Here is a 21,849-nt window from a genome sequence, read left to right as displayed (position 1 = left end):
GACTCCCATGCCAGAGCGAGTGCTCGTTATTGTGTGTGGGCGTACGCGAGGCCAGCAGGCGGGCCTGCACCCCACGTGTCGATGCGGGCGAATACGCTGATGTGCCCTCCCCCCAATCCAAAAGCAAAGAACGAAAACTACTTTTGCCAACGTTTTTACCTAGCGTTACATGTGGGGTCGTGCTGCATATGGAGGGCGTTTTCCACGGTATCTATGTCTGTTTACGTTTCGTTTTCGACGCCATGTGCGCGTGCATGGTTTGACTGCGTGCACATTTTGTGGCCCCCAACGACGTTCATCTTTTTGTCCTCTTTTTTTAATCTAATGTAGACAGCCAAGTCGCCATTACCGAGGTGATGTCTGATTAGGCGTTGATGTAACTCTCCAAGACCATGGTGATAACAATAAATGTTTGGAGGTTGACGCATCACGAACTTCAGTTTGATTGATTGACTTGTGGGGTTTAACGTCCCAAAACCTCCATATGATTATGAGAAACAGCGTAGTGGAGGGCTCCGAAAATTTCGACCACCTGGTGTTCTTTAACGTGCACCCAAATCTGGTGCTTCGGTCTTGCGCTGCGAGTTTGCGGGTCCGTAGCCTTTGCGATAAGCCAGTTGGCTCTGGTAACAACACGACGGCGCTTTCAATGCAATGCAATTAATGTGGTTAAAACAAATTTTATTGTTATAGTAAGTAAGGCTGGCAGCAAAATCTTTTGGATACGATATTGGGACTCCTACAAATTGCTTGTGTAAGCAAATAAGGCCGCTCCAGGACAAAGTGCTCTTTCCACACAGTCTCTTCGTATTGCTCGTGAATGCGCGCTTAAAATCAAAGTTCACTGTCACTACTCGAGTGACCCCCCCCCCCCCCCCCCCCCCGTGTTCTTTCATGCTTGTTCAAGACGGGTGCTTTCCTTTTTGTTTGAGCATTCGACGGCAGTTCTAACACGCAAGGGGATGTTATCACATGCGCCCTCTAAACGATAAAGAAGGGCTGGCTCATTTTATCTCTGCTTCAGCAGTGCTCGCGCGCTTTTACTCGATAGTAAGAGTTGCGGTGCGCCGGGGCATGTTATCAATCTGGACTTGTTGCGGAACATGGCGGCAATGACAAAAACTTGCTGAGAGTCTTCATATATTTACTGTCGCAATAATAATGCAGTTCTTTCTTACCGCTAAATAAGTGTTTTAGATTAGCTCTACCTTCAGTTCGTTCCCCTTTTTAAAAATTTGTGCATTAATTTTTGAGTTTTTATACCAAACCTGCTTATAACGATCTCCTCGTAAGAAATTTTTCTGATAATCGATCAATTTCGTTATATCCAGGTTTAACTATATTAGGGTCCCGAAAAGCCAGTCTGTGGAGCACTACAGGGTGGGCCAGTGCAGAGTGCCATTTTATGAGGTGTCAAACCAGATAGTTCCTACATTTGCAGTGTAACACAGGTGTTCCCAATGCATTGTGTCCTATGAGACTGGCTGAAAGCTATGATGAGACTGGCTGAAAATGACGTACCAGCAGGAAAAACGTATCACCAAGAAGCGTAACAGATGAGTATCACAGGATTGGCAGCGCATCTCATAGCATGGCATTGAACGTAGTGTTTTGTTTTTCTACAGTGGGAAGTATTTGTGTTAACAACCTCGAGTTCAGTGGTATCCTTGTCAGACATCAAATGACATCACTATATTTTACCATCAGTGAGTGACAGTTCTGTGTGAACATTATTTGTACACTCTACCACTTCTGATAATTACTGGCATACAGTTGCTGCAAAGCCTATTGACCATTGTTTCAAGCATGTTTTCTTTGTAGCACTTTATTTTATCCTTCAGAATAAAAATTGTGATGAAGAGCTTTCCACAATATCATTTGCATTATCTGCATTGTCTGCTTAGGTTGAGGTGAAAGTTAAAGGACCTCGTGTGGCTGGTAACAAGCCTGACTGGCATAGCCCTGAGTGGTAATCCTTTTTTTCAACTGTAAATCGTGAGAGAAAGGTACGATGAAATAGTCAGTTCTTTTAAAGAAATGGATGGTCAACGCCACCTTTATTTCATTCAATGCCAGTGCATACGCATACTTTTTATTGGGAGCTGTCAGTCCGCCTTAGTTCAGACAGTGATCGTGATGCGACGCCCCGAGGGGCAGGGCTGCATGCATCACACGTGCTTCCGAGAGCTTCCACGCAGACACGATAGACGTGTGTCCCTCTCTAATATCATACATCTGTCAAATTTGTTACTTCATGCTCTTTCTCTATAGCTGGAAGCAATGCCGCCACCACCTCATAGCGCTATTTATGCAACAGCGTCATCGTGACGTGTCCTCATTGGTTATAGCGCCACGAATGGCGACATGCTATCTCAAAACACCGTATCACTTAAGAGCCAGCGTGACTGCCAACGTTCTGAACACGATGAATTCAAGACGTCACCCCACGAATCTGTACACAACTGAACAAAAAATTAATTTATATTATTCCCAGCGGGAGGCACTGCATGAGGGGCTCTCTTTCCAATGACCCCAAAGCAGTTGCGAAGGCTAGGTGATGGGCGAGAGCAAAAAAGGGCAAGAGGAGAAGGTCGTGAACAGCTGAATTGGGGGTATGTGGCTGGCATTGATAAAATAGAGGAGACGCTGGAATGGTTGAAAGGTGCAACTGCATGGTAGCTCCAGTTCTGAAATGCGCTCGTGTGAACATAAAAAGAAAATGTGTACACTCATTGATTTAAAAAAAAAAAGATAAATCTAGTTTGCTTACATTTATACTTGTGTACTCGGAAATCTAGAGGAGATTGTTTGAGAAGAAATGTGTAGAAATCAGTTACATCTGTAAAATAATATGCATGTCCTGAAAATGAGAAATTATAAAAAAAATACATTGGCTGCTACATTCGCAGCAAAAAAAATTTTAAAATCTTTCCGCCCAATGATCAAGCAGAGTTGCCACCTGGTGGCCACTGGCTGAAGCATGCCTTGTGTGAATTTATCCCTGCGTCGTGCGCTAGCCGCGTAAGGCTAGCATGTGCGCATACGCCATGTTAAATTCTAAAGGGCTATTTATCCCGCTCTATTAGCATGAGTTGAACTGCTGGTATGTTTGCCAAGCGCCATCTACAGAGAAGCATTTGGCCTTGCTCGGCTGTAGTATATGCACTTCAATATCATCAGTTCGCGCACTTGCCGTGAGTTCTATGTATCGTTGTGGCGCCCTCTTATCGCCAGGATTATTTCAGTGTAGGTGCCGCTTCGTAGTTGAAGCACATTGAATGTGCACTTGGCGTCCTACCGTACATAAGAAGCATTAGATATTGTGTTAATGCAACGTTTTAGTGACTCGGTGATAAACAAAGTTTTCTATTGTTTGCAATTTAACTGTGGCACTGTTGCTTACGTTTAAGCTACTACCTTTAATTGTGCTTGAGACAACCAACCCTTTATTGTATGGTCCTTGTCTCACTACAGCGAAATATTTCTTAATAGTAAATTCTGACTCTTTGGTAATCAAATTGCTGCCTAAACAGAACAGCAAATAGAATGACACGGAGTTTATTACAACTTGAGTTGCCATGCGTAATTTTATCATTGTGCAAAATTTATAGAGATACTCTTGGGTTTAAATTTGGATTCACATTAAATAAGACAGCGTGTCTCAATAATTTTTATTCATATCAATACAATGTTGATGTATAATTTTACGCAAAACATCATCTTCTTTTACATTATTTTGAGTGTTTTTGTGGCATTGTTATAGAGTGACAAAAGGAGCGGACATCATTCACTTAAAAAAGGAAAACATTTCTCCCATTGAATATCTTAACCTTTGTTGATCACTGTCATGTAGATAATCAATCGAAGAAAGCTGTGTACTGAGCTGTTACTTTTTTATAATGTTATTAGAGTAGGAGCAAGTGTGCTGAAGCACTGTCAGCCACGTAATCTTCCTGAACAAGCTTATCAACAGCCGTACAGCCATTTCAAGAACTGAATTAGAAGAGATGCGTTTGAGTATTCGCGGTTATTTTAGCTCGTCGCATAAGACTATGAGATTCGTTCCTCAGTTTTTTATTTATTTATTTATTTTTGCTATCCAAGACCGGCATGCATGTGGAAAAGAATGAATTCACTCACACTACAGCAGTTCGTAGTAAGTGGGACACAAACTCAAGACTTACAAATAAAATACAGGAAACGTAACATAGTGCGCAAACGTAGACAGTTGCCGAATGCAAACATCCCTTTCAATGGCAGATTGCGTTTCTCTCAGAAGTGGTAGTAATATTTGGCGAGCTTCTTGCATGCATTCAGCAATGAACAACATATATATTATTATGAGTAGACTGTGTTCAACGCATTTTATTTGCTGGCAATCGGCTCACACCGCCCACAAAAAAGTGCCGCTGCGTACATTTGTGTGCGCGCCACCAGCTGCCTATCCACACTAGCGCGGTGCGGTGCTGCCACCTATAGCCCGGTCTCGGGGCAAATAAGACTGGACACTGGCTGTGGTGTAAACACAGATGAGTACACTCTTACGTTACTATGTACCTTCGTGCCGAGCTCATTCCCATCCTTAAATCGTACTGTTGCAGCTGTATCCAGTGCTGCTACAAGCGTGGATGACAAACCTTCGGCAAAGTCCTCGCCAGACTCTGGCACCCAAGGGGGTCAGAAGAAGCGCCGACGAGTGATGAAGTCGGTCAAGAAGACTTTCAAGGACGAGGAAGGATTTCTGGGTGAGCTCCCATGCGTGAACATGTCTAAAATTCTGCACTGCTTATTGTGCAATCATGATAGAATCTTTGTCATACGATTTGGGAAAAAAAAAAATTATGGCAAAAGCCATACCGTATTTACTCGTATAATAAACCCACTTGCACGAATCTACCCCCACCTTGGTCTTTTAAAAAAAAAATCTGCTTTAATGTATTCATTTTATTTTGGTGAGATAGCCAGTGTTGTTGATGATCAAAACAGTGTTAAATCATGCCGCTGTATCACAAAATAATGCAATAAAAGTCAAAACATAGTTTAACAACTATGCTAAACAGATGTGAGGAGAGCGAGCGTAGACAACATTCATCAACATTTAAAAGTCGTGCCCTTTGCGGCAGAGTGCCATCTGTTGAACACAGAAGACACCTCTTTGCTTGCAGCCCCACACAAGCACAGAAGTGCGTAAACAAATCAGAAAACACAGCGCAACAGCACGATGTGCCCCCACAATGTGCGTGCGTTGCTACCCCAAGCTTCGTTTTCGTTGCCATGATTGCTGTAGTGAACTTCGTTGGACAGCTGCTGTGCAGGGCATGATCGGCTGGCAGGCTAGCTACATGGCCAGTTTTAAACTTTGCTCTGGAGCATGAGAACCGAGTCGCTAAACGACACTTTGGCGTGAATCTGTGTGCGTTCGTTACAGGAGAAAAGAGCTTTGAGCAAAAAGGTTTGTCGCACATGTCAAGAGCTAAAACGAGGTCAGCTTCCTCTTGTGGCGAGCGAAATTCTGGAATAGAAGCTCTGTAGTCCTGCCACTCAATTAAAGTCTAGCAGTGGTCGGCAGCGAGTTTGTTAATACCGTCATGCAAAATTTCTGCTGTTGTGACTCCCGTGACATTTTTTTCCCATGTAATGAATCCTCCCTCGACTAACTGGAGTCAGCTTTAGTGAAAAAAGCTGGGTTCATCACGCGAATAGATATGGTATTCTCCAAGAAAACGTGCAATGCAAAGGATAAAGCGATGCGGCGCTATTTGCTTGTTACTTTGTTGGTAGCGACCTTGGCCAAATGGGCTGTGCGTCGAACGAAGTGGTGCCCTAAAGTACCGTAGGAACTCGCATAGTCTAGGCCTGGATATAGTTCGAGGTGTAGTATTTCAAGCAGGAGAAAAAAAAAGTTGTCACGCTAATGTAGCCCAAGCAAAACGGAAACCAAAAACATTTATTCACGCACTTATTCATCGTCACCTGAGGCACTTTATTCGGAAACTCCCACAGCACCTCATCTTCAATTTGATCAAGGGCGTTCGAAATCGAGCACTGCTTGAAGGCACAACGAACGAGTGCCTCGGGAATGCAGGTCCAAGCTTCGGCAGTTCATGTCCACAGCATCGCTGGCGAGTCCTGTTTCAACCATCCGGCAAGCTTCACTTCCGGCCGTCATCCACTTCATATACAAGCGCTTGATGTTGTTTTTGAATGGTTTATTCAGGCACACATCAAGTGGCTTCAACGAAGATGTCCTCCCGGGATAACGAAGAGCTCGGCACGAGAGTCGTGCAGCAGTCGCTTCACGGAGGCGACACTGAAACGTGTCAAGCACTATTACCGACCGGAACCCTAGTAGTGCTTCATTGCTCCCAAATGGAGTCTGTCCATTCCTGTTCACTCCATTTTCTTGGCCTCCGGACACTTTTCAGGCCGCTGCATACAAAGAGGGCTTCCTTTTCTTTCTCCCAACCACGAATGCTTTGCTCGACTGCACCTAACTGCCGCCCACAGCACAGTTGCTGATGGTTTTGTTAGCGGAGATCAACTTTCTTTCCTGTCAGGTTTCTGCGATTTCTGCAGAAACTTGATGATGATGATAGTGTCGCGCAATGTTCAAACCTAAAGTGTAAATTCTCGACTGGAAACTTTCGGGATCGCATAGAGTATGGAACCGAATTTTCATCACAAAACTAGAAATTTGCATCAAAACTAGAAAAAACCGTGGGACGCAAGTTTCTAAGATAACTGGAATAGTGCTGTGCCGGGAAGAGTGAGCATATTTTTTATGCTAGGTGAGCATTACGCAATTCCTTTCAGGTAAATTGTATCTGGTGTTTGTAAGAAAGACCTTCTCTGGGTACAGTGGTCTTTTGTTTTGTGTAAAATCAGTTCCGCTCGCCGGCACTTTTTTTAGAATGGCTGATGTGAGTGAACAGTGGGTGGCTGTGAAACGTTGCATTATTCTCAGGCAAAATGAATCTTCAAATTTGTGATATTTAACATTCTTTGCCAAGGTGTTGCTTTGGGGAAAGCATGAGTATGAGGGTTTTATTATAGATTTATATTGTTAAAAAGAGTTGTTAGTTAAAAAAAAACCTTAATTTTCAGGGTATCCACCAAGAAGGACAAAAATTTAACGTAGGCGTAAATGCATTGTTTATTAATGGACATTGAAAATGTCATTGAGAATGAAGCTCACATTAATAATCAGAATCGATGATCATTGAATTAAGCATGTCGCACAGGCTTATAAAATGCGCACTCCGGATTACTACCACCTGCGTACCAGTCAGAATCTTCTTGCTGTTCCCACTTCTGAAAATATCCTCCACTTTTGAATTGATTAGTGATTTGTTGTCTCGGTGGATAATATTAATTGAATTTGATTCAAATTCGGCATTTGGACAGTTGTTCAAATTGAAGAAACCGCCACTGTACTTACTCCCAGCAAAAAAGCCGGTACACACCACGCCATCATCAATGTACATATAAGTGGATGCAAGAAAACTGCAGTTCTGCATCTGACATTAAACTGTGAAAAGCTGCTTCCAGTGACCATTCCTGGCATCTTCACTGAAAGGCTAGCGATTTCCGCCAATCTCAAGGCTGAAAATGGGCAGGCACGGTTGCACCTTTCAAATACAATAGCATCATTTGTATAAACTAGCACCCGCCTCTGAACAGCTAAAATTCTGCTCCTGTGGGCAATAAATGAACTGTAATGACAAATACGGCCATTGCTAGAGGATCGAAGAAAAAGACATTTGTTGTAGCTGAGGCTCGTGCTGGTTCTGCTGAGGCCACTGACTGGTGTGTCGTTGCTGTTCGGTGCAGAAATCAGTTGCCTTGCCTGGAAGTCTTAATGTATTCTTACAATTGGTGGAGAGTGCTGGTTTCCTCAACCTGTAACTCCGTTCCCAGACTCTACCTCGACCCCCGTCTCGCCATAGCCTGACGACATGACCAAGCCAGCTGCAGCCCTAACTCTACCTGTCACCTGTTCCGGCATGCCACAACAGCGAGATCCGGTGATTTTCAACGTCACCGACAACCAAGATGCCGCAGACTGGCTGACCCAGTTATGAAATAGTAAGCGCTCACAATAAGTGGGATGACTCCGACAAGCTTGGTTACCTACATGTCTATATTGTGGGTGTAGCACAGGTGTCATTTGACAACGTTAACTGTGACATTCCCACTTGGTCGTCGCTTCGCAGAAGTCTTTGGCCGACACGCTGTTCGTAAGCTTCACACCGAACAGGGCTTGCCCGGCTGTGCACACCGCTCTGATGAGACCTTAACCTCTTATATGGAGGATGTTCTGGACCTCTCCCGTCGTAATGATCCTGAAATTTCCGACACTGACCAAATCCGGCACATTATGAATTGTATCCAGGACGACGCCTTTCTCATGCTTGTTGTAAGAAACCCCAAACTGTTGCCCAGGTACTGTCAGAGCTGCTGCGAGAAAGCATTTCTGCGCGACTTCGAAGCCTTGACATGACCACCACATCTGCATTAACCCTTGCCGCTGTTTTCGCTGAATAGAGCACGCTAATGCAGCAGATCCAGCAGTTCGCGAATTGTCTCTCGTGCCCTACGTTCCAACCAGTGCGCACAGGCTGACTTCAACACGGAAGGCTATCGAAGAGCAAGTTTCTGATGCTCTGCCTCCCACATACCATCCTTCGCCTATTCAGCACCTCTGATTTACGCTGGGGTCACGAGACGACCATTGCTGTTGCTACCACCCGTCTTGGATCCTGCTTGACTGTCTCAATCCTTTTATGCAACGAAGCCGCCTCTTCGTCCCCACCCACCTGCTTTTAAGGGCGAAGTTCCTAAAGCTGTGGGTCTGTACATGCTTGTCTCTCTTTGTATGTGACTTCCTAGTTCTATAACTCACTCAGCAGGTGCAGACGGACAGAAAGACGAACGGACGGGTGGACAGACAAACAGACGGATGGAAAGACGGACGGAGCACTCATGGCTTACCGATAAAACCCTCCGAAGCTTCGCCCCACTCATCATTATTCACTTCGTGGATATGCTGTAGTTTTTTTTTTTTTTGCCATTCTGCCCAACTATCCACTAGTCCTTGGCACACATCGCACAACAGGCCAATCTGCTACTTCTGCCATCTCCCCGGCCATGTAGCGCGTTACTGTCGACATGATTACTACCCAAGCGCTGGTGAGGCGAGTTACGGCTCCTTTCGTCCTGAGTCATCGAATTCGACTTCGTCCCACTCCACGTCGCATCAGTCGCCGCCAGGTCGTTGCAGCCTCGACAGGAGTCGCTTGCCCTCACCACAACTCAGTTTTATTTCTCCGATGAATGATTGACTGCCACCCGTCCTAGCGAAAAACCGACCATCGCAGTTCTAGAGGCAAGAGCTGTGCACATATTGAAAACTTCAAGGCCTCTATTTTTATCTCTAATGAAATCACTGTGCATATTGATGGGGTAGCTGCATAAGCACTCATTGATACTGGTGCTGCCATGTCTGCGCGCTTAGTGGTTGACTGTGTCACAAGTTAAAGATGATTACAATACCGCTTTTCGACGTCTCTCTCCGTACTGCAACTACACACCACATCCAATCTTCCATGGTGTGCACACCTTGGCTCGTCATCCAGAACCTTTTGTGTCTAGTCGAGTTGGTTGTGTTTTCCCTGTGTTCGCGGACATCATCTCGGGCTGTGACTTCCTTTGGGCTCATCATGCAGTCGTTCACTAGAGTTGTCGACAATGTGTGAACTGTCCCTGTGTGAAGCGCTTATGTGTGATGCATGATCTAGTTGAGTCGTCAATGCTGTGGACACTCATATTTCTCTGTCCTCTGCTTCTGTGCCACTCTCTTGCGGCGATGCACCTTCTTTTGTCGCTCTTTTTTTATACCCTCCGAAGCTTCCGACTCTCGCAAAAGCTTCTTTTTCCCATTCGCAGTTACCATAGAAAACTCGCGCGATGCCTTCTATATAATTAACCCGCATTCTTCTCCAGCCATCTTATTCTGTAACGAACTCATTGGCCACCTTGAGGAAATCGGTTCTGTTTATGCCAGTCACCTACCTGATGGCTGGCCATTATCTCACGTCAACACCCGTACTCCAGATGCCACTATTACTTCCTCGCTTGAAGCATTCCACCCATCAATTGACCCTGAACTCTCCGCTTCTCAGCGTACCTAACTCTTGGCACTACTCGTACGCTTCAGGATGTCATTCGACCTTAGTCAACTTTCCTTGGGTCGCACGTCTGCCATAGATCACCACATCGACACCAGGAGCCATGCACCTTTGTGCCAGCGTCCATATTGATAAAGAGTCTCTCATGCCGAACGATGTGACATTAATCAGCAGGCGAACAATATGCCTCAACGTGGCGTAATAAAACCTTCAAACAGTCCTTGAGCCTCTCCAGTTGTAGTGGTGGAAAAAAAAAAAAAAGATGGCAGCATCAGATTCTGTGGTAGATATAGGTGTCTTAACACAGTCGTATCTCGATGATACGAATTCGAAGGGAGCATGCAAAATATTCGAATTATCCTGAATTCGTATAAACTGAGAATAAGTTAAGGATGATATTGAAGATGAACAAGGAGTTCATTAGCAACTGCTTCTTGCAGAAAAAAAGTCCATAATGTTCTCTTGAACTTTCCTTTCTTCACTGTCTCTCAATAAAGTGTCGCAGTTTTGTCACTGATGCTGCTGGTCTGGTGCGTTAACACTTGACATCAAAGGGAGCGAAAAAAACCACTCGGATATTCACTCGCTCCGCTGCTTAAGTGGCCGGAGAATTGTGCCACGAAGTGGACAGGAAAAAAATTTGTCTTGCATAATTGAAACTGGAGAATTGATGTGAACACCCTAGAGTGGCGAGAAAACCACGTTTGCGCTTGTCAAAAACGTTCACACAATCATTGTGCCCCTCATACATGCCACCGGACGGATGGAGCATCATTCCTGGAGCTGCTGTCATTTTAGTTAAGGTCTACTTTTGTTTCATGAGAAAATAAGTCTTTCATCCAGCGATCTAGAATATGTGTAGGCTCATCAGTAGCACCTACTCTTAGCAAAATATTTTTGAGTAAGTTTGACAGGGGAATTGAGCAGCACATTTCTGGAATTGTTAAACATACCTTCAGGTATGTGGATGACTTCCCAATATTCACACATGGCACTGATCCTTCCCGAGAAGTAGTGGACATGTTAAAGGTGTTTAAGAAAAGTAGCATGGGCCTTGAGTTCACTACCGAGCAGCCTCCCCAAAAAAAGCAAGTTGCAATTCTTGGATTTAAAGTTGCAACTGGGTAGGGAACACATTTGCTGGTGTTATCAACCAAGAAGTGCTAAGCCTGTGCTAGAATACAGAAAGTTGGTAAAGAGGGGAATAGTGAAATATTGTATTATGTCGGCTTTACAGAAATCGTGTGGGCATCTAATCAATGGAAGTTTCAAAAGTCAGGTGGAAAAATTCTAGAAAGCAGGTTACCCGAAACAGTCGATTTTCTCAGTGTACACGGTCCTAGCCAGAGAAATAAAGGGCAAAAAACAAAGATCCAGTTTGGAGACAAAGAAGCGAGGGAAAATGGCTGTCATGCAATATGTACACAAGTTCGCACACAACCTAAAGCATGCTGGAAATAGATATAGCGTAAATTTGAAGTGTTCGGCAAAACTTAAACTAGCAAGCTTGTGTCCACGTGTTAATAAGCCCATAGGTTCAAAAGCATGCTCCGTAAATCACAGAAACATGTTCGTGAAGCGTGTAAAGGGAGTGGTATATATGACACCTTTTTCTAGTGGAAAAGCCTACATAGGCCAGTCGGGAAGATGCGAACGACCGCCTTAGAGAACATCTTACAGATCGCTGTAAAAACTGTGGATGTTACCCTGTGTTTCAAGAAACAAATATTATTTCGACACAAGGATCAGCTAACATGTGAGATAGTGGAATCTTACCACATCCGAAAGAAAGGACGTGACTGTGTTAGCCAAGCTATGATTGTGCTGCATGATAAAGAATATGCATATCTGGGCACCTAGCACTTGCAAGATATAATAAGTGACACATAATATGGACGATTTTGTAATCCCGATAAGAGTGGTATCCTCTGCACCCTGTTCTGATGCACATGCGCGAAAAACCATGTTACCGCTTTGAATTCTTTTTCTTATAAAACTTCAGTTGTGAGAGCAAGCACTGTCCTTGTCAGCCTCTCCTGTCCGTCTGTTTTTTAGGGCACTTCGACAAAATTTTCAATTCCAAAGCTAATCCTCTTTGTCTACGCACCTGGAACAATCGTGTGACTCGGTGAGCCATCGTTTGTCCTTGGCCTCTCTTCAAAGTTCATATCCAAGTATGACGGTCCTTACTGGGTCCTGCGCCAGACGTCGCCAGTCAACTACATTGCTGAGCCTGTTCAGCCACCTACGGATATACGGTGATGAGGGCGCAAGACTGTGCACGTCGATCGATTCAAACCTCACTACGACCCGTTAGTCCTACCTGTGCCATATGTCGCCAGGATGGCTCTTTTTTCACGGGGAAGTCATTGTAGTGGCAAATACGGGCATTGCTGGAGAAACTCTGAAGATGTTTGTTGTGGATAAGGCTTGTGCTGGTTCTTTTGAGACCACTAACTGCTGTCTCGTTGCTGTTTGGCACATTAATTGTTTGGCTTATGTGTACGTCTCAACGTGTTCCTACAAAACTAAGATGAAGCGATCAGCTTCCAAGAAATTAAAAACTGCACATAAATCAGTTTCAATAAGTGCATCAAGTGGAAACTGCTTACAAGATGAAACCAATCTAGCTGCTGCACAGACATGGGCGTGCGAACAATACTCAGCACATTGGCTTGAACCATGCCTAAACAAAACGTTTCAACAGAAACAGAAGGTCAACGGCGGGAAAAAAATTTTCTGTGTCGCCACTCGGTGACAGCACTTGCTGTACACGAAAGAACTGCAAAATTTTCATTTTTTAAATGTACAGACGCTGCCATAAGCAACTGATGTTGACCGTGTGGGACTTGGTTGCACTGCCGTATGTTTATGTTACAAAACTTTAAAGCAGGGGTCTCAAACTCGCCCCACTTGTATGGCCGCAGTCCTGCAAATTTACCCCTGCAAGGGCTAGAATTGTAAAGGAGGTAGGATTGGAAGCAAGGGGCGGGGGGGAGTTTGTACAAAATGTGACCCAATGTTGCCATTAGTCTTTTCTGAAAAAAGTATGGAACCAGAATTCTAACAATATTGATACTGTCCTTTGGACAAAGCATTTCGACGATGGCCACGATATTGAATTCTCTGAACATGTGCACCCAGAATACATTGTTTCATCACGCATACGAGTGGTAAGCGATCAGGCATCGGCCTATACCTGAAACATAATAAAAACAGCTTGTATGGAAAATACTTCAAATATGTCGTTAATTATTATCAAAACCATGTGTATTAAAAAAAGGACTTGTTTTTGGGCTAGTTGGTGCATACTTGGTGCAGAAGACTGCTTCACGATATGTTTTTTGCACCTCAGTCTTCTGCACCATGTGTATTAACTATCATATGCCAAACACAATGACTCAATAATATATTGTAGGCCATTAACTGCATTATAATTTTGCTGCTTGAGGCTATGAAGCGGTTCAAAATAACCTGCCCTTTGATGATCCAAGGGGGAAGATACTGCTACGTGAGGAAAGCACTGCTACCCCATGCTGGCATTATATACTGCAGTATGTCTAAAGACAAGTGACAAAGAGTTGTGTGACATGCATTATTCGCTGCGGAAAAGCCCCTGCTGGAACCTCGCCCTGACGTGCTTTGCACTGAAGGTAAAGCAAAATCAGGCTTTATACTACCTTGTGTTTGTTCAGATAGAAAACCTTTATCTCCCTTAAAACAATATCTATCTTTCTGCCTATCTTACTGACAAACTAGACTATGCGACAAAATAAGAACCATATTTTTACTTTGACTGCTACATTGTAAGAATTAAGCCGCAATATGAGTCAAAATGCTGTTTCTCCCAACTTTGCCACAATATTTTGCCAATACTTTTGCTTCATTTGCTCCTAAACTATCTTTATCATTTAATATAGGTGCATATAAAGCAGATAGTATAAAAATATTACTGGTGAAGAAATTTGCACTTTTTATAAAAAAACAATAAACATGCAGCATATTGCAATTTTCCCCCAAAGAGAAAAAGAAAATTAAAACACGAATGAATCGGCTATCACGAAAGAATAGTGCCTTGAAATCAATGAAAAAATTGTCTCATATCACTTAATCAAACCAGTAATATATAAATTATTTGGCGTGACACAGTTTTCCTTTGGTGCCTGATGCCCAAAGTTTGGAGCGCCTTCTGCCAAACACAGAATTTTTCTGTGAAATATAACGCCTCAATAACTACTCTTCACATTTGCATATACCTGCACGATTTTTTTCAGCATGAGCGGCGATGGTCGAAAATTGACCGTGTACACTTGACACGGAATGACCCACGAAAAGAGTCAAGCACACTAGCCAGAGGTCGGCGGGCCGCATGTGGCATGCGGGCTGCGTGCTTCAGACTCCTGATTTAGGGTGGAGACATGGCTTTTGTCCAGAAATCGAATTAAAAAAAAGTGTGATTTTCGTATTCTTTCTACTATCGCACACCTGTGCGCAAGTTTTCGTTTCGAAATCCCGTGCATTAGCGGCATAACCGTAAGTCATAGATCTGTTGGCACGCTCCCAGCCCTTTAAAGGGCACACCCCACTCGAAAAGTTTTTTTTTACTCATGAACGAATTGTGATCAAATTTCATCCTCTATGCATTTTGACCTGCTGATTCCAAATAAGCAATTTTTTTTTCTGTGCAACAAGTACTTTTCAAAATCGCGCACCTGCGTGTTTCTGTTTCTTCATATTTCTTGCATTGACTAATCTGGAGGTGACTTTTCTCTTGAGTGCTGGCAGTGATAAAAGACAGTGGCATATGAAAATGATGTATAGTCAGAGCTTGCAGTGCTGCAAGAATGAATACTCTAGACTGATTCGGGCCAAAGTCACTGCATGTCAAACGTTTGTAAGCAAAATGCTTTAGTAACACTCTGGACAAATTATTATTTTTTGAAGACATATCTCATGTCATTCAATCAAATGTTATGCCTACTGCACTTTCTATTTCTCCACTTCTTTAACAAAACAAGAATCACTGTGATAGGATAAGTACCACCACAGATATTGTCACTCCAAAACTACACCATGATGAAAAATGCAGTTTTGAGAAAACAAGAAAAAACATTTCAAGACAAGTTAGAAATAATTGTGGAAATCCAATGAACACTACAGTTATCGACGATAATATATGGGTTCAATTAGACAAGAATGCATATTTTGCAACAATCTCTAATAAAGTTAGAGCATCTAAAATTTTATTTGTAAAATTCAATAATAACTTCAAAAATTATTTTTATAAATTTTCTTTAATAATATGTAACTATGTACTATTCCTACTGCACTTGTCAATTCACCACTTTTTTTAGAAGAAAAGAATTATTGAAACTGGTTGAGTACACCCAAATATATTGTTACTCCAACATGACACCATCAGAAATGCCACTTTGGGGAACCAGATGAAAAAATATTATAGCCGTTTTATTGTGCAGTCCCTTCCCAAACAGTCACATCGAAGCGAAAACATCATTCATTAATGTCTGGCTGTTCCCACTACAGAGCGTTGCACGCGTGGATAAAATGTTTATCTCAAATTCATTGCACAACTTTTTCACCATCGACTCTGCTTGAGTTCTATGCCGTCGTCACTTCGCCACAACAGTCGCACTTCACTATCAGTTTCTTAGCGAGGCCGCAGTCGTGGTCTCCCGTGACTAGCAACACGGTCACCCGCCACATACTTTGCACCACTCTTTGCACCGTAGGGAATCAGCCAGCAGCCCAATCAGGATCTCAAAGTTGACCGTCAAATACGAAGATGCAGTGTATGCAGCGGAGGCCGATATGACGCGTCGCTTGCATCTATGAAAACTACAGTCTTTCGCGCTATCGCCGGTGTCGACTCAAGTCGTTCAGGCATGACCTGCTCACGGGCACTCACTTGGGCTATGTCGTTGCTTGTGACAGCTTCAGTGTCAACTGGCACAAGGCTAGAGTCGGCGCGAAGAATGCTGTCGTTCTCGGGCGGATCGCTGTCAGTTGCATTGTCGTGGGCCACTTGCTTATCGCTTGTAAAGCGGGGCGACAGCATGCCCTTATCTTGAGGACCGCTATTACCTGCTCTGGCAATGTCGGATGCCCTGGCACCGCGAGTCGCTTGCTCATTCATTGCAGAGCGGCGCGATACCGTGCCTTTGTGTTGAGGACCGCAGTCACCTCCATCGCCGTTATTGGGTGCTGAAGCAACGACGCTCGCCCGCTGATCGCTTGCAGAAACCCGTTATGTCGTGCTGTTAGCACGTTTTTTTCATTTGTGGCTCGCCTTCAGCCAATCTGATACACCGAGTGGAACTTTCTCGGTACTCCAAGCATGTTCGTCATAGGATCATAACCCAAGCTAAAATGGCGTCTCAACTAGCCAAGTTTTCAAATACAGTGCCCTAAGCCAATTAGACAACCTCATTTTAGCCACGTGATCGAAAGTGGCCAATGACAACGTCTTACGCCTTTCTTTTTTTCTTTTTATTCGAGAAAGTGGCAAGCTCAGTGTTACCAGACCAAGCAATAAAAAAAAAGCGAAACGCGAGAGCTTTTCAACAATATCAAAATGGTCGCGTTGGAGCGGGCCGTTCAAGAGCTAGAGGCAGCCTAAATAAGTGCGATTTGTCCATAATTTAAAGGGTTAATGAGTATCCCGAACTCTACTTGTATGAACTGTTCTTTTTGTAAATTGGAACTGAATATCAGTTTGTAGCAGTGACCAAATATAGTTGGTTGAAGATGTCATCATAAGTGCTGTGTGATTTGTACAGCTTGAACTGTTAAATATTTGTTGCCATACTTTCACGTTTGCCATTAATACATTAAAGAGTTTTGTGTTTCTGTATGTTTTCTGATGCAGTAACCAAGCTGGTAAAGGAACTTGTGAGTGAGTCTGATGATGATGATGATGAAGATCCCCTTCCCAAGAATTTAAGAGAAAAGGCTGCTCCAGAGAAACCAGCTGGAAAAAAGAAGGCGGCAGCATCGGCGGATAAGAAGCAGCAGTCATTGCTATCGTTCTTTGGAAAGAAATAGCAGGAAAAGGCTTCAGAAACAATCGGCACTTTTTGCTGCGGGTCGCTTTAGTGACATGCAAATTTGTCATGTTAACGTTATAGGCATTATGCAACTTACATAGGAGCATTATACCTGTGCATCTGTTACTATAAGTGTGGCAAACATGAGTTTTTGCTACGGACAAATCTCACTCAAGAGCTGCTGCAAATTTGGTCAAATAGCACATGAAGAATGTGAACAATAAAAATACAGTGAATTCAACTGAACTGTGAGCTTTATTCTTGTTTACATCATTACAGTGATACAGCATAAGTCGAGTCCCTGCTACTTAATGCTGGAATGTAATGCACTGAAGATTGTCACAAATTAAACACTGCTTCACATCTGTGCAGTGAAGTTCTGTATCTGTGATCTGTTGAGCAAGTAGTATTGAAATGAAACAGTGCCTGGCACCTAGATTGGTCGCTTGCATGTTGCCTGTACAACTTGTGGTTTCATCAAGACAATGTTTCAAGTAGAACTATAGTAGACACTGAATGATAGGAATTGGTAATTCAAAGTTCTGGTTAATTCAAACAAATCTTAAGGTTTTGCCTTGCCTGGTATGTTTTCAAAGTATTTTGAGGCCACTTAATTTTAATTGCATCACTGCACGAATTTGGTGAATTCAAACTTTTTGCTTGTCCATGCCCAGAAATACTCGCCATCTTTGTTGGTTCTAGCTGAATATCAAGTTTTATTCCACTAACAGCAGCAGACAAAGCCAATTGCCTGCTTACAAAATGTCCAAAGCAAGCACACTAACAAGTGCACGCTGATTGGGCTTTAAAATAAACAAAAAAGAAACAGTCCTACCCTGAAGGGACACTAAAGGCAAATAACAATTTTCGTCAGAGTGAAATATCAATCTTTGGGAATGTCTAAAACTGCCATATTTTCAACAGCAGTGCTCTATTAACCGTTAAAATAAATGTGTGACACCACATGCGCTATGACTGGGACATTTTATAAATGATCCCATTGGCGTCAAAGCGCCTGACTGCAATTAATCGCTGGTAATCAAACTAGCTGAACTAAGAAAAGAACTTTGTGTGCATCAGAACACACAATAAAATGTTGCGTGTCCATTTTTGTTTGATTAAAAAAAACAACAAACAACTGCCTAGCGTTACTATGGGGAATGGCACGTGTTGTCGAGAGTTCCATCTTCGCGTGGTTAGGGTGGAGTGGTGGTGCCGTCTAGCGGGGCCCAGTTAAACTAAGGAAGCAGAAAATTATTCCGTGGCCATTGTTGCTGTGGCTCTCCCTACATTGACTCTACTGCTACTGAAGTCGGCCGTCATGCAGTAAAGGTGGCAGATGTTGAGTAAGGCTACTGCTACATCAGGAGATCCGTTTTCAGGCAGGTGAATTGAAGTGTGCTAACACAATGTAGACCACTAAAACGTGATTTTATTTCAAAATAGGCATTTTATTGGCATGAAAGTTGCACTAAGAGGTTTTTGACCGCTATTTGAGAAATTAACACTGACTTACTGTTTGCCTTTAGTGTCCCTTTAATCTATCGTGTGTTGAATGAATTATGATCTCACTTTTGCCCCAGTACATTGGTGTTTTGCGAAAAAATGCTTTGACAATGAAAAGGGGCTACTAACTGTTGCAGGACGCAACACATTTTGTCCTTTTATTGCACACGTGTTGCATGATAATGAGTAAAAATATGTTTGCTTACGTCTAAACACTTTACTGGCCATCAAGCAGAGCATCGCTTGATGGCCAGTGAAGGCATCACTTGATGGCCACTGGCATCGCAGAGCATCGCTTGAGAAACAACAAACACCACAACGTGGCTTGATATGTTGTCTTAAGTCTACTCTACTATATATATTGTTATGAGAAAGATAGGACTCGGAAGATGAAGACTTGAGGGAATACGCATATATGTACATCTAGAAGCTACTGCGCAAGCATACAGTACAAAGATGAAAAGCAAGAAGGGGTGCAATTCACCAACTGGTTTATTTTTTGGAAACGTTCACTCAAAAACACGTTTGTATGTCTCATTTTTGTCCCCTTGTGCTTGCGCGAAAAGTTTGAGACGAAGATGTTCCAACTAGGCTGAATCGCAGTTTTTCTTCAGCGTATATGTATTTACAACTTGTTAGGCAAGCAGTGCTGCCGATACGAAGCGCTCCCACCACTTCATCTTCTGTCATCCTTTTAGCACAGTGCCTCTGGTACACAGCAACATTGAGGGCATTATTTCAAGCCACTCTACGTGTCCACAGCTTGGAATAGTGTTTTACGGTACCATTTTCTACCGCCACTGATGTGAAAAGCAGGCTGACATGGACTCGTCAAATCAAGAGGGGCAATCCCATAAATACTGCAATGCTTACGCATATGCACCTGTAATTTGCAGCCAGATAAATATGTTATATAAATGAAGAAGACTTGCATGATTGTGTATGTTTCCTTGAAATGATTCTCATTTGACTTTGTAGTGACTTAATGTGCAACTGATGTGCTAGCATTTTGCTTTGTGAATTCACCCACATTAGTTCATATTATTCCTTAAAAGCTGACAGACACACGAGATGTATTAAAAAAGAAGCGAACTTTCGGAATAGCTTGCCAAGTGGCACAGGTATTAGTATGCCGCATTCACAAAGCGCACATATCTGCTGGCTTGGGCAACAAAGTGCATTTTGCCACGTTTCCATCTGACTGTTACATAGGAAGCTACAGCCACTGAAGGGAGATATTGCACATAGTGCTTGTTGGACTAGTACCGAATGTGATGATAACAGTGCTCGAGAAATGATGTGGGTGTGTGTGTATGTATGTGAAATTCGCCACCAACTTGGTAAAACTTAGCATGACAGGCAATGGGACGTAGGCTGATAGTTATAATTTTTAAACAAAGGTGCTCTTGTCACAATGGGTCCGAGGATCCAAAGAAGCACAGGAGGCAGTCAAAATTTAAGGTGATGCTGGTTGGGTGTTTTTACTGTAAAGGCATGCCAGAGGCTCGCCTTCCCGGCTGCTTCGTCGTCGTCTCGCATTGTTCACTACGGTATGAACGATACCGCTTTGGAATACGTGTAAGTTAATGTGAATATGAACATGAATATTAGGCTCATAGTAATGCGGTAGATGAGTAGATTGGACCATAGGTCAGCAAAAATAAAGGAACTACATTCTGACTCACTGAAAAAATATATCTTGCACTTTGGACTTACTAACACTCAGACTCAAAAAATTTTCCTAAGCTGGGTTCACTCATACTGACTGAAAATTTCTTCAGCAGCACTTGATAAGACTCAAACTCACCAAAATATTACTCAATTTGAATCAGAGTCGACTCGATTTGATACAGAGCGAGACTGAGCCAGTCTACTCATGAGTGAGTTCGCCGACTTATGTGTGCTACCCTTCTTTCTTTCTTTGGCATTGCGCAATGCCACCGTACTATTTTCTTCATCAATGCCGGGCATTGAACCTTCGTACATCAGTTGTACAGGCAATACTTGAAAAATTTTTTAAACAGTGTAACGACGCGGACAAAAAGAAAAGAGGGACAGACCACTGTGCTGACTCGCAACTGACTGCTTATTGAAAGCATATCAAAGGAAAAGTAATAAGACAATGTACTACATGCCTCACACCCTTGTGACCTCATTAAAGCAAACAAAATAAGCAAACGAAACAGCAGCCAGCATTACATATTGAAACAGAAAAAAAAAAAAATCGAACCAGACCAAGTGTTCCAAGACAAGAAATTATAAGACAGTGTTCTATCTTGAAAATGCAATTCAGTATCATGTAGAGCAATTTAAGGCATGTTAATTTATTCCTCATTCTTTTTTTAATGTAAGCTTCAATTACTTCTCATGTGGTTTGATTGGGATATGTTGACAGTATCTCAGCTTCATGAAACATAGGTGCACAACGGCACAGCACAACATTAGAGCATCATGTTGGGACACATGCGAGTGTCGATTTCCTCATAGTGAACGCCTTTGTTCCAGTACATGGATTTATATCGGCGCATGAAAGCTGACGAAAAGACAAATGATCACACGAACATAAGCGCCGACTCACTGTTTATTCAATAGCACAGAGCAGCATTAGCGCACCCAGGATTTCTTTCTTGGGGGGATTGAAACCTAAGAGAACGCTAAAGTACCACATATGTACTAAATAATTATTATAGATTATATTACCTATAACAACAACAATAATAATAATAATAATAATATTACTATTAATATTATTTTATAATGTTATTATTATATACATTGAGATGACGATGACAACAATCTCTAAGTGTTTTTACCTGGAGACCATGAAAGACCTTGAGAAGGCCAACAAACCGTTCGATGAAGCAGTGCGCTTTCAAAATAAACGAGAAATTGAATAAAACAAGGCGTAACATAGTTCTCAACAGAGATGTCTGGCAAATACTTATTTTTTCTAGCTTTTCAGCTCCGTTTAGTGATTTTGGTGCTGACGTGTCGGCCGGCTGGCAGTCAAACAATGCTGTTTAAAAAGAATATGACTTATATGGTGGAGCAAAAAAAAAAAAAAGAACACAAGAAAGACACTCGGCGACACC

At 42.8% G+C, this 21,849-nt stretch overlaps 1 protein-coding gene across 1 annotated transcript in view; it reads left to right on the top strand.

The window, feature by feature from the left end:
- Positions 1-17,497, top strand: part of LOC142785628 (uncharacterized) — a 38,326-nt gene extending 20,829 nt beyond the window's left edge. Inside the window, exons 11-12 of the mRNA XM_075883897.1 lie at positions 4,602-4,745; positions 17,074-17,497. Coding sequence (XP_075740012.1) covers positions 4,602-4,745; positions 17,074-17,249 — 320 coding nt within the window. The 3' untranslated portion in view covers positions 17,250-17,497. The remainder of the gene's footprint in view (positions 1-4,601; positions 4,746-17,073) is intronic.
- Positions 17,498-21,849: the final 4,352 nt, after the last annotated feature.

This window comes from Rhipicephalus microplus, chromosome 2, assembly GCF_043290135.1.
Source record: "Rhipicephalus microplus isolate Deutch F79 chromosome 2, USDA_Rmic, whole genome shotgun sequence".
Classification (NCBI taxonomy): Eukaryota; Metazoa; Arthropoda; class Arachnida; order Ixodida; family Ixodidae; genus Rhipicephalus; species Rhipicephalus microplus.
Note: the sequence above shows the minus strand (reverse complement) of the source record. Positions and strands in the feature narration are given on the sequence as shown.